We start from the raw sequence: 14343 nt of genomic DNA on the forward strand, positions 1-14343 counted from the left end.
GCGAGCCTTACGGCGAAGACGACCTCGAGGCAGGGTATCACTGTCGTCGGTCCTCCGAAGAGGAGTCTCTGTCAGTGCACTCCCCCAAGGGAGAGGAACACCCACAGGAGAGACCGTTGGACCCAGCTTTCCCCTCGAAGGATGTTCAGAGGGGGAACCTGAGCCTTCAGAAACATCCGCAACAGCAGCAGCCGGGGTTTGACCCGACCCGTCGGACGCCTCTGCCACAACAACGTCGACAATAGCCAGAGGGTCTACCTCTGGTATTACCGGCGACTGTTGGACAGCTGCCCCCAACTGGATCAGATCAAACAGGGCTTCCTTGGAGGGTGAGCCCTTAAGCCCCAAGGAAGCCCAAAGCTGGAAAAGATCATTGTTAGACACAGTTTGGTCATCAACAAAATCAACAATGTCCTCCCCCAGAGGAGGAGGGGGAGCTACCTCGCTATGGGAGGCAACACCCTCTCCCGAACCCCGAGATTGGGAAACAAAAGAAAGGCCTACGCTACCACTCGGCGGCCTCTCGCGAGAGACTGAACGAGTGGGAGCTTCGGAGGAGGTTTGGGCAACGGAAGAAGAGTCCTTGGAGCCTTTCTCCCTCAAGGCAGCCCCTCAGGGAGAACGGTCTCGCTTAGACTTCTTCTTATGCCGCCGGGCAAATCTCTCCCACTGGGAGGTAGGCCACTCCCTACATTCCATACAAACATTATCACTTTCACACCGTTGACCTCGACACTGCGGGCAAAGGGTGTGAGGGTCAGTATCGACCGCCGACATGAATGTTCCACAGGGGCGGTCGGGGAGTCCAGGGCACTTCCGCATAATGGGAAGAAAAGGTAGAGGCCAACTTCAAACACACAACTGTAAGAAAAAGAAAAACAGATTAAGGCTGTCAACAATGCGAGGACGAGACAGACACGTCTATTCATCGTCCGAGCCAAAAGTGAAAAAAGGCAGCTCACCAGTGTGTGGGGGGGAGGGGTAGCTAGCTACCCCTCCCCTACCCCCTTGCTAACTAACGCGGGGATAGTTTAACCCTCGTTAAAATCTAATGGCTCGTCATTTCAGCTACGCCGAAAGTAAACCCCTATGTAAATAGCGTGGTTTGTATTTCGGTTACGGAACAAATAATTACTGTATATCAAAGCAAGACAAATCGGGAGAGAGCGGAGTGTGTCCGTTCTCTACCGAGCCAAAAAGTAAACTGGTTGCTCAGCCCAGGTGTGTGAGTGCACGGAGTAACTGCGCTACTCCCACCCCCAACTACTAACTGGCAGTTGGGTAATAATCCCTCACTAAAATTATCATGGCTCATCTTTCAGCTTCGCCGAAAGTAATACCCCTATAAATAGCGAAGGGTTTGTATTTGTGCAGGAACAAACTGGCAGATCACCACCCAGGCTGTGAAGGTATTTTTGATACCTACATTAGCCTGCCATTCTCGTGTAATTTAGTCAAAAGGTATACTTGGCCATTTTAGCTTTACTGAGAGACAATATCCATATAAAAGACAAGGGTTATTATTCTCACTAGAACAAATATAGTTTAAAGTATAATGCATGAATCAAAGGCCTGATTTTGATGTTAGCACTTACCTTATTTTACTACCTCCTCTTGATGTACAATAAATCCAATAGAGGAAAGCACCTGATGAAAGCATGCCAAAAAATCTGGCATCTCGTGATTGCATCACAGGTGCTAATTTGCTGAGGAGTGCCATGTTCAATCACCCCTTTAAAGAAAATAAAATGTAAAGTAATTAGAAAATCTGAGTATTACTATTTCCATCATACGGTTTACCATAACTATAAACTAATTAAGGAATACAGTACTTACATATATACCCAGGACAAAAAAACAGGGATGGCCATTCTTAGATATCACAAATGTGTAAAAATATGACAAATTCGTAGATAATTTGTATTTTTCCTAACGATACAAACCGTAGCTATTTATTTAGGGGTATTACTTTCGGCGAAGCTGAAATGACGAGCCATTAAAATTTAGCGAGGGTTAACAACCCATACCGCTAGTTAGCGGGGGTAGGGGGGGTAGCTTGCTACCGATCCCCCTCACACACCGGTGATTTAGCTCAATTTCCTTGGAGGTATGACTTCAAGAGGGATACGGCTGGCGGGCAAGTTGGTATTAATAGCTAAGATTTGTATCGTTAGGAAAAATGATATTTTGATTATAAAATAAATTTTTGAATATACTTACCCGGTGAATATATAATAGCTGACGTCTCCGACGGCTCGACAGATTCCAAAAACTCGCGAGCGATCGCCGTGAAGGTTGCGGGTGTGACCACCAGCGCCGACTATCGGCCAGATACCGCATATACTTGTAAACAGCTCCAGTTCTTCTCAGTCCCCTAGGTCTCTATCGGGGAGGAAGGGAGGGCCTTTAATTTATATATTCACCGGGTAAGTATATTCAAAAATTTATTTTATAATCAAAATATCATTTTTAAATATTAAACTTAGCCGGTGAATATATAATAGCTGATTCACACCCATGGTGGTGGGTAGAGACCAGTATTAATACAATAAAGGCGTATATGCTCAAGAGTTTTTGACAATTATTCAAAAACAGACTTAAGTATAGGTACCTGGTAAGGAAGCAGACTCTGATTATTACTCTGCCTCATTAGTCCGCTATCCTCATGAAGCCCAGCGATCCTCTTAGGATGCCGAAAGACTCCCAGGATCTGCTATAACCAGGGTGAACACCCCTATAACAGGACCTCATCAATACCCTTAATCTGGGCGCTCTCAAGAAACAATATTTTGACCACCCGCCAAATCAAAAAGATTGCGAAAGACTTCTTAGTCTCCCGTACAACCCAAAATAAGATTAAAAATTTCAAGAGTAGATTAAAAGGATATTGGGATTAAGGGAAAGTAGTGGTAGAGCCTTCACCCATTACTGCACTCGCTGCTACGAATGGTCCCAGTGTGTAGCAGTCCTCATAAAGAGTCTGGACATCTTTCAAGTAATATAAAGCGAAAACCGACTAGCCTCTCCAAAAGGTCGCGTCCATAATACTTTTAATGGGTCTATTTTGCTTAAACGCTACAGAAGTTGCTATCGCTCTAACTTCATGAGCCTTGACTTTAAGTAAATTATGATCCTTCTCACTTAATTGAGTGTGTGCCTCCCGAATCAAAAGTCTAATAAAATAAGACCACGCATTCTTAGACATAGGCAAAGAGGGCTTTTTAACGGAGCACCATAAAGCCTCTGAACAACCTCGTCGCGGTTTAGTTCTGGATAAACAAAAATTAAGAGCTCTAACGGGGCACAGCACTCTTTCAACTTCATTCCCCACAATCTCAGAAAGACTGGGGATTTCAAATGATTTAGGCCAAGGACGAGACGGAAGTTCATTCTTGGCCAAAAAAACCAAGTTGAAGAGCACATACTGCTTTATTAGCGGAGAAACCGATGTTCTTGCTAAAAGCATGTATCTCACTAACCCTTTTAGCCGAAGCCAAGCTCACCAAAAAAAAGTGTCTTGAGGGTAAGATCCTTCAGGGAGGCTGAATTTAATGGTTCAAACCTGTCTGACATAAGGAACTGTAGGACCACGTCCAAGTTCCAAGCAGGAGTCGAAATATGACGCTCCTTGGAAGTCTCGAAAGACTTAAGCAGGTCTTGGAGATCTTTGTTATTAGAAAGATCCAAACCCTTATGCCTGAAAACAGAAGCTAACATGCTTCTGTAGCCTTTAATGGTAGATGCAGAGAGGGAGCGACCGTTTCTCAGATAAGGAAGAAAATTCACAATCTGCGCTACAGAGGCACTTGGAAGAGGAAATAGAGGACTTGCACCAGTCTCCAAATACCTCCCATTTCGACTGATAGATCCTGATGGTAGAGGATCTTCTAGCCCTCGCGATCGCTCTAGCTGCCTCCTTCGAAAACCCTCGAGCTCAAGAGAGTCTTTCGATAGTCTGAAGGCAGTTAGACGAAGCGTGGGGAGGCTTTGATAAAATCTCTTTACGTGAGGCTGTCGCAAGAGATCCATCCGTAAAGGCAGACTTCTTGGAACGTCAACCAGCCATAGAAGTACCTCTGTGAACCACTCTCTCGCGGGCCAGAGTGGAGCAACCAATGTCAACCTGGTCCCTTCGTGAGAGGTGAACTTCTGCAGCACCTTGTTTAGGATCTTGAAAGGTGGAAAGGCATAAACGTCCAGGTGAGACCAGTCCAGCAGGAAAGCGTCTATGTGGGCTGCCTCTGGATCTGGAACTGGAAAGCAGTAAGTCGAGAGCCTCTTTGTCAGAGAAATCGCAAAAAGATCTATGGTGGGTTGACCCCATGTCATCCATAGCTTCTCGCACACAGTCTTATGCAACGTCCACTCCATGGAGATGACTTGTCCTCTTCTGCTGAGGCAGTCCGCCAAGACATTCATTTTTCCTTGCACAAATCTCGCCAAAGGAGAGATGTTACTTGCCTTAAATGGAGTTCCTTCTGATCCGTGGATCAAAGACCCGAGCATTCCAGACTGTCCAGTGGAGCTCCCTAACCCAAATCCGATGCATCTGAATACAACACATGGTTTGGGTTCTTGATCGCAAGAGACAGACCTTCTCGAAGTCTGATGTTGCTGTCCCACCAAGTCAGACATGTCTAGACTGAGTTGGAGATTGGGAAAGAGATACTCTCTAAGCCCTTCTCCTTGTTCCAATGGTTTAGGTAAAATTGGAGAGGGCATAGGTTGAGTCTCCCCAGAGAGATAAACTACTCCAGCGATGAAAGAGTTCCCCCGAGGCTAGTTCAAACTCTTACAGAGCAACTGTTTTTCTCTTGCAAGTGAAGGACTTTTAACAGAGCTTGTTCCATTCTTGTGGGAGACGAAAAGGCCCGAAAAATCAGACACTGTATCTCCATTCCCAAATAGAGAATAGTCTGGGATGGGGTACTGTAAGTTACGACTTCTCTACGTTCACTATGAGACCTAGCTCCTTGGTTAGGTCTAATGTCCATTAGAGGCTCTCCAGACAGCGATATAATGACAACGCCCTGATTAGCCAGTCGTCAAAATAAAGGGAGGCTCTGAATCCTCAAAAAATGTAGAAAGCTTGCTACATTTTGCAAGGGCCTTGTAAAAACCAAAGGAGCAGGAATGAGGCCGAAGTACAGTGCTCGACATTGGTACATTACTTTCCCGTCCACAAACCTCAGATGTTGTAGAAAGTTTGGATGAATCGGGATGTGGAAGTATGCATCCTGAAGGTCGAGAGAGACCATCCAGTCGCCTTCCCTTACTGCTGCCAAGACAGATTTGGTAGTCTTCATCGTGAAGTTTGTCTTGACAATGAACACATTGAGCGCACTTACATCTTAAGTACTCCTGCAGTGAACGTGGCTGCCAGATCATTGGAGCCATCCCTGATAGCGTTGTTCCTGCAGTGAACGTGGCTGTCAGATTATTGGAGCCATCCCTGATAGCCTTGTTCATGCATGACATAATTGTACAGCAATACATTGACAGCTGGAGAGACCTTCTTACTTAAGGCTCCCAGGGACCAATCCAACAAATAAAAACTTCAAACGCTCAAAAAACTCCTAACAGGAGATGGTCTAGCTCTGAAGCCGACCATAAAATCTTGGAGCGTCTCATGGCCAGGCGACGGGGAGAGTCTATGAGGCTTGAGAAGTCTCCCTGGGCAGAGGCAGGAACTCCCAAGCCGAGAACTTCTCCCGTGTCATACCAGACGCTCGCTCTAGAAGCCAGTTTAAAAGGAGGGAAAGCAAAGGCTGTCTACCCCAAACTCCTTCTGGTGATCAACCAGTCGCCTAGCAAACGTAAAGCTCTCTTAGAAGAGCGAGAGAGCACTAGCTTAGAAAACGACGGCTTCGAAGTAGCTAGGCCTAGCGTAAATTCTGACGAAGGCGAACGAGGAGCAGCAGTTACAAAATGGTCCGGAAAAAGATCCTTAAAAATCAGCATGATTTTTTTAAAGTCCATAGAGGGCTGAGCAGCTTTAGGCTCCTCTCCGTCTGACAAAGTCCCCAAAGGAATATCAGTAGGAGGAGGAACAGCAACTTCCTCATCTGAAGGAACCTCGTCCGACAATTGCCGAGTCTCATGAAAAGGAGAGACCTGCCGCGGCGGCAACGCTTGACAGGCAATGTCAACAAGCAAAGGAGCAGCAGTAGCAGTAGAGGAAGCGACGTCACGCCGCTGCTGAAAGGACTGAAATCCTTGTGACTGACCAACAACAACAACTGAAGTTGATTGACGTTCGACGTCACGTCGGAACTGCCTTGACTGCATAGACTGAGCAGGCAAAAACAACCTTCGACTGCAGTGATTGACGATCAACGTCAAGTCGAGGCAACTGAGCCGGTCGGCGAACGTCAGGTCGGGGCTGCGGCGTCAGCGGCTGAACGTCAACACGAGACTGCGGCAGCGGCTGAACGTCAACACGAGACTGCGGCAGCGGCTGAAAGTCAACACGAGACTGCAGCGAGGGAGGATCCATGTCACGTGACTGACGTGAAAAACTACTGACATCACGTTTCAAAGTACAGTACAAGAAACGTCAGCACTAACGTCAAACGGACGAGTAAATGCTCGTTTGGGCGGCTGACGGCCAGAGTCTCGTTTAGCGTAACGGCGACTCGAAAGCGAAGGTTCATCGTGAACCTGCTCAACGTCATACTTCTCCATAAGGAAGGCAAGCTTAGTCTGCATGTCCTGCAGGACAACCCCTTTAGGATCAACGGGAGTCGGAACGGGCCGAGACGACGGTAACGTCTGTGTTGGCAAAACATTGCCTTTACCGCGACCCTCGGACCCCGTGTTACGCTTGCGTTTAATAGGCGAACAGTCTTCCGACGACTGCAAAGGGTCAGAGCTGTCCCAATGGCTACAGCCAGGACGCTGGACCTGTCCTGAAGGGACTGACTTTCGCTTCAAGGGTCTAGAAACCTTGCGCCAAGGTTTCTTTTGCGAAAAGTCTTCGGATGACGAGGAGAACACAGTCTCACCCGTCTTCTGGTAAGGGCGATCTTGACGAGAAACGTCCGATACCAAAGAGGGAACGTCTGTACGTTGGTTAAAGCCTCTCGTCCCCTTAAGTCCTACGACATTACTTCTCCCTGGTGCAGGGGAGCCTGAAAGAGGTCTCGGACTAGGGGAGCGACAAGCACGAACAAACGAACCCTCCGCAACACAGAACATGTATTTTGCACTTACTTCACTGATATCGTATTTTTCAATTATTTCACATTAGGCATGAATAAAACTGATTTCTACCTGAAGCACGCAATTCTCCCTTACATCAAAAGGTTATAATTGCGAAATGAGTCGTATAATGTAAGCACATTAGTACAAAATGAAACACACATGCAAAAATCAATAAACATATACATATATATCGAATAAAACGGAAATATATAAAGTTAAAAAGGATCAGTGACTGGGGAGGAGACTAAACACTAGTTCACTAAAGACTACGTTTTCAATCTCTGACCGTACAGTGCCTTGAGACGAGAATAAAAACTAAAAACGTTTTATCCTCTCTCCCCGTACAGAGACTTGGGACGAGAGAAAAAAACTGAATCGAGAACAACGTTACTCGCTCCCAAACTCCTTGTACAGAGACTTGGGACGAGAATAAAGATCGGATCGTTCTCTCCTTCTCTCTCTCTCTCCGTCTCTCTCTCTCTCTCTCTTGTCACACACAAGAGAATTGCCCACTCACCCTTCGTCAATAAACAGGTTATTTGACCAAAGGAAAAACTGAAAGGAATAAGAAATTGAAAATTAACAAGTTCCTTTAAATTAGTATCTAAAACACTTCAGTTTGAAAGAAGAATGAACAAAACGTCAAAATCGATTTACTCTTTCTGCAAAGTGAAACCGTGATTCTCTCTTTCTCTATCGTAACGATAGAGCGCAAACTGCGTAGCATAAATAAACCAAACGTTAGTTCATCTTTGAAAAAAAAAGCACGAAGACTATTCAAAGAATATATTTCTTAAAATATTTTCTAAAAAATATTCATTTCATAACTCTTACAGAGCAATTTATTTAAACTTAACAAAAATAAAAGTTGAATGGGCTCAACGTTGTTTAACTTCGTTTTCCAAGTTAGGACCGCCTACAAGGAATAGGTAAAGGCCGCATATAAACAAAACAAAATTTATCTTGATGTTTAGTATAAATGGAAAGCTAATCGAAGAGGCCTAATAAAGGCGGGTGAGATATAAAATATATAGAGGAAAATCTATAAATATCAACAATAATTTATAACGTGATAAAATAATTACTAAAAGCCTTAAACACACTTCCGTACACTGAGGGAAGGGTCGGCCATCTTTACTCTATGGAAAAACCAGAGATAAAAAAAAAAAGCAAGGGCAAAACACTTTTCCTCTCCTTTCAAAAGCATTTCTTTTGAAGATAGTATTGAATAATCCAACACGGCGAAAGCAATAAAACCAAAACCAAGTACTTCACCAATTCGGTAGAAAACTCGAGGTCATAAAGCGAGTGGAACCAACTTGTCGACAAGACCGACAGAGAAGAACTGGAGATGTTTACAAGTATATGCGGTATCTGGCCGATAGTCGGCGCTGGTGGTCACACCCGCAACCTTCACGGCGATCGCTCGCGAGTTTTTGGAATCTGTCGAGCCGTCGGAGACGTCAGCTATTATATATTCACCGGCTAAGTTTAATATTTAAAAATGATATTTTGATTATAAAATAAATTTTTGAATATACTTACCCGGTGAATATATAATAGCTGACGTCTCCGACGGCTCGACAGAAAAACACAAAAACTCGCGAGTGATCGCTATGAAGGTTGCGGGTGTGCCCACCAGCGCCAACTATCGGCCAGATACCGCATATACATGTAAACAGCTCCAGTTCTTCTCATCCCGCTGGGTCTCTATCGGGGAGGAAGGGGGGGCCTTTAATTTATATATTCACCGGGTAAGTATATTCAAAAATTTATTTTATAATCAAAATATCATTTTTAAATATTAAACTTAGCCGGTGAATATATAATAGCTGATTCACACCCATGGTGGTGGGTAGAGACCAGTATTAATACAGTTTACAGCGTATATGCTTAGAGTTTTTGACAGTTATATCATAACAAAACCCAAATATATATAGGTACCTGGTAAGGAAGATGACTTTGACGATTACTCTGCCTTGTTAGTCTTGTCTTCCTCACGAAGCCCAGCCATCCTCTTAGGATGCTGAAAGACTCCCAGGAGCTGAAGTATCAAGGGCGGCAACCTATACAACAGGACCTCATCAAACCCCTAATCAGGGCGCTCTCAAGAAATGACATTTGACCACCCGCCAAATCAACCAGGATGGGAAAGGCTTCTTAGCCTTCCGTACAACCCAAAAACAAGATTAAAAACATTTCAAGAGACAGATTAAAAGGATATTGGAATTAAGGGAATGTAGTGGTAGAACCCTCACCCACTACTGCACTCGCTGCAACGAATGGACCCAGCGTGTAGCAGTACTCATAAAGAGTCTGGACATCTTTTAAGTAAAATGACGCGAATACCCACTTGCTTCTCCAAAAGGTCGCGTCCATAATACTTCGCAGAGATCTATTTTGCTTAAAGGCCACGGAAGTTGCTATAGCTCTTACTTCGTGTGTCTTAACTTTAAGCAAGCATCGGTCTGTTTCATTCAAGTGAGAATGAGCCTCTCGGATTAAAAATCTGATAAAATATGACAAGGCATTCTTTGACATAGGTAATGATGGCTTCTTAACTGAGCACCATAAGGCCTCAGATCCACCTCGTAAGGACTTAGTACGAGCTAAGTAGAACTTAAGAGCTCTAACTGGACACAGTACTCTTTCAAGTTCGTTGCCTACGATCTCTGACAGGCAAGGTATATCAAATGACTTAGGCCAAGGACGAGAAGGCAGTTCATTTTTGGCCAGGAAACCAAGTTGAAGTGAACATGTGGCTTTATCTGTGGAAAAGCCGATGTTCTTACTGAAGGCATGAATTTCACTGACCCTTTTAGCCGAAGCCAAGCACACTAGGAAAAGCGTCTTGAGGGTGAGATCCTTCAGGGAGGCTGAATGTAATGGCTCAAACCTGTCTGACATCAGGAACCTTAGGACCACGTCTAAGTTCCATCCAGGAGTTGCCATACGACGTTCCTTAGAGGTCTCGAAAGACTTAAGGAGATCTTGGAGATCTTTATTGTTGGAAAGATCTAAGCCTCTATGTCGAAAGACCGAAGCCAACATGCTCCTGTAGCCCTTAATAGTGGGTGCTGAGAGGGAGCGAACATTTCTCAGATGTAACAGAAAATCTGCGATTTGGGCTACAGAGGTACTGGAAGAGGACACAGATGCTGACTTGCACCAGTCTCGAAAGACTTCCCACTTCGACTGGTATACTTTGATGGTAGAAGCTCTCCTCGCTTTCGCAATCCCACTGGCTGCCTCCTTCGAAAAGCCTCGAGCTCTTGAGAGTCTTTCGATAGTCTGAAGGCAGTCAGACGAAGCGCGGGGAGGCTTTGATGAACATCCTTTACGTGGGGCTGACGTAAGAGATCTACCCTTAGAGGAAGACTCCTTGGAATGTCTACCAGCCATTGAAGTACAGTGAACCCTCGCTACTTCGCGGTTCGACAATCGCGGATTCACCACTTCGCGGGGTTTTCCCATAACCCATATATATATACATATCGCGGATTTTCCGGAAAATTCGAAAATACCGCGAAATCTGAAGATAACCAAATACGATATTTTGTTACCTGTAATTCCATTAATACTGTAATTAGTAATATCTGCTCTTACTGATTGTTCATTGCATTACATATGATATATAATTCAGCACAGAAAGAAATAAAACACGAAAAGAGAATGTGATCATACGATAATTCAGTACGTAGTAAAATTAAATCGAACATGAAACGCAAATCAGATGCAGTCATACCATATTAGAATGGTGTGTACTGTAATGGATGTGCTTCTTTTCCATGAATCTTTTGTATGTATACGTACGTAGTACAGTACTGCATCCAATAATATTCTTTGTTGCAAAAATCACATTTCGAATAAGTACTGTAAGCGTACGAGAGAGAGAGAGAGAAAGAGAGAGAGAGAGAGAGAGAGAGGCGTAAAATAGCGTACGTACGTAAATTTTTATTATTATTGTTATTATTATTATTATTGTTGTTGTTGTTAATAAAATTATTATTGTTATTATTATTAATCATTATTATTATTATTATTACTGTACAGTATTATTATCATTATTTATTATTATTACGGTATTGTACTTAATCTACGTACGTTCAGTATGCGCGGGGCATCTTCTATGAGTAACCAACGCACCATGTACTGTAAGACGGGTTGTGATTGGTTCAAGCGCTGATAGATGACGAATCAAAACTCAAGTTTTGTTATCTAGCCTGTGATTGGTGTTTTGCCCGCATCTTCTACCCGCAGCATCACAGTTCTCGCGGGGCTGCATCGTTCACTTTCTCTTTCCGCGTATTGCTGAGTAGACGTTCTTAACTTTGTGAAGTTTAATCTGTGCTGTGTGCGACTGTTTTAAGTTGAACTTTTTGTTGAACTTTCTGTTACAATGGCTCCCAAGCGTTCTGCTTCTAGTAAGGCTGGTAGTGAGCCTAAACGCCACCGAAGAATGATGACGATAGCTGAGAAGGTTACGCTTCTCGACATGTTAAAAGATGGTAGAAGTTACGCGGCCGCCGGCCGCCATTTTGGCATCAACGAATCCACCGTTCGCTACATCAAGAAGGACGAGGCGAACATTAGAAAGACTGCTGCAATCACCTTTAGCAGATCAGCGAAGCGAGTCGTTACAACGCGTAATAAAACGATCGTACGCATGGAAGGTGCTTTAGCTGTGTGGATTGCCGACTGTCGGAAGAAGAACATAGCGTTGGATACGAACACCATCCGAACAAAGGCTTTGAGCTTGTATGAGAATTTTGCGGCAAAGGAACCTCATGACGACGATGGCGACCATGCTGAAGAAGATGATGATGTAGATGATCCTCAACCAGGGACCTCCACTGATTCCCAGCGTCAGAAACAACGTTTTTCCGCCAGCAAAGGATGGTTCGCGAAGTTTCAGAAACGCTTCGCCCTGAAAAGCGTTTCCCTGCATGGGGAGTCTGCTTCCGCTGACACTGCCGCTGCTGAAACTTACGTGAACCAGACTTTCAAGAACATTATCGCTGAAGGTGGATACAAGCCGGAACAAGTGTTTAATATGGATGAAACCGGCTTGTTTTGGAAGAGAATGCCGTCGCGAACTTTCCTGTTCAAAGAGGAAGCCAAAGCCTCTGGCTTTAAGGCATTCAAGGATCGCGTTACCCTCGTGATGTGTGGCAATGCTGCTGGATTTTTGTTAAAGCCGGGGCTTATTTATAAGTCGAAAAATCCTCGCGCTTTGAAAAACAAAAATAAGAATCTCCTTCCCGTGTACTGGATGCATAATCAAAAAGCATGGATTACGAAGATGCTGACCTCCAACTGGTTCCACCAGTGTTTCATCCCGCAAGTCCATGAATATCTCTTAGAGAAGGGCTTGCCATTCAAGATCCTTCTCCTTATGGATAACGCTGGTGGACACGCAACTGACCTGTCGCGTGAGGGCGTTCAGGTTGAGTTCCTGCCACCCAACACCACGTCATTAATTCAACCAATGGACCAGGGGGTTATCAGGGCGTTCAAGGCCCTCTACACGAAGAATACCTTGGCGGACCTCGTTGCGTGTGTGGATGCTGCCCAAGATGACGAGGATGAAGACTTCAACTTGAAGGCGTACTGGCGGCAGTACACCATAGCCACGTGCCTGCAGAATATTCAAAAGGCACTTCAAGAGATGAAACCTGCAACCGTAAATGCGAGCTGGAAGAAGCTGTGGCCCGATATTGTTTACGACGACAAGGGATTTACTCCGTCGGAAATCCAACACTCTGCAATACGGAAATCTGTGCAGTTGGCTGCCATAATTGGAGGTGACGGGTTTGGCGACATGACGACTGAAGACGTCGACGAGTTGTTGGACTGCCATTCCCAGCCCCTAACTGACGCAGACCTCGAAGACCTGACGAAATCGGCAAGTGAGGAAGAGAGTGAGGGTACCCAGGAAGAGACCCAAGAAAATGTCGAAGAAACGGGCTTAACATTAGAACGGCTCGCCAAGTTCTGCAACCATATGAAGGAGGCGAAAGAAATGTTGCAAGAGTGGGACGAGGATATGGTTCGCTCGATGCAATTCTGCAACAAGGTTGATGACATCACGACTCCCTACAGGATGCTCTTGGATCGAAAAAAGAAGCAGCGGCAACAACTTCCGATCACAATGTTTTTTCAGCCTCGCAAAAAAGAGCCAGTTCCTCCTGCTAGTACGCCTTCGGAAGAAATTGAAGAAGTTGAAGAGGTGTCCCAGGAAAAGACACCTCCGTCTGAAGAGACGTAAAATACTATCATTGACTGCACAGTAGAACACATCATCAGCTTCATCATCATCATTTCTACTGTGCAGCAAATTCATCGCCATCGTCATTCAAGTTTTTCTTGAACTTCTTTCGTGGTGAGTACAGTAACAATCTTTATTTTTTACTTTAACCTGTTTTATAGTTTAGTAATGTACGTACTGTATGCATTAAGTTAAAGGGAAGGTTTTAAAAGTCTACATGTTGTAACCTATCATATTTTTTTTGTTTAAAATTTACATTTACGTACGTAAAACAATCTCTCTCTCTCTCTCTCTCTCTCTCTCAAATTGTTTTCCTGCTTTGCTACGTACAAGTACTGTATAATTTATATTTGTAAGGTAACATATTTTGTAAATGCTTTTACTGTAAATACTGTATGTACTGTATCATTATTTATCACTATCATCATGCGTGTTAAATGCCTTGTTTGTTCTGAGCGTGGTTGTTTACTGAGCGTACACGCCGTCGTTTCAGGCGGCGTCATAAAGAAAAAGATTTCATTTGGAAGTCCTAAGAAAAATACGTAAACTAAAACATTGGTAATAAAAAAATCAACATACAGTACTGTATAATCAATATAATCGATGCAAAAACTAACCATACGTACATATATGTGTACACTAAATGAGTTTGTTTCTTCATTATGATCAGAGATGAACGTAAACAAAACATTGGTTGCCATTTTTTATCGTGCTTTTTAGGTGTTTAGGAAACACATGATATAAAATCGCCTTTAATATTTGTGCCTGTTTTAGTTTAGGGTGCTGTAGTACATGCATTAAGTGTTCTGTACATTAAAGGGTGGTTTGTTAACAGTACTACGTACAAGGGAAGGTTTTAAAAGTCCGAATAT

At 44.1% G+C, this 14343-nt stretch overlaps 1 protein-coding gene across 5 annotated transcripts in view; it reads right to left on the reverse strand.

Moving 5' to 3' along the window:
• Nucleotides 1-14343, reverse strand: part of Abcd3 (ATP binding cassette subfamily D member Pmp70) — a 367264-nt gene that overhangs the window by 336265 nt on the left and 16656 nt on the right. For all 5 annotated transcript variants that reach the window (XM_068346001.1, XM_068346000.1, XM_068346002.1 and 2 more), the window contains exon 2: nucleotides 1596-1732. In XM_068346001.1, coding sequence (XP_068202102.1) covers nucleotides 1596-1720 — 125 coding nt within the window. In that variant the 5' untranslated portion in view covers nucleotides 1721-1732. The remainder of the gene's footprint in view (nucleotides 1-1595; nucleotides 1733-14343) is intronic.

This window comes from Palaemon carinicauda, chromosome 22 (genome assembly GCF_036898095.1).
Source record: "Palaemon carinicauda isolate YSFRI2023 chromosome 22, ASM3689809v2, whole genome shotgun sequence".
NCBI classification, from domain to species: Eukaryota; Metazoa; Arthropoda; class Malacostraca; order Decapoda; family Palaemonidae; genus Palaemon; species Palaemon carinicauda.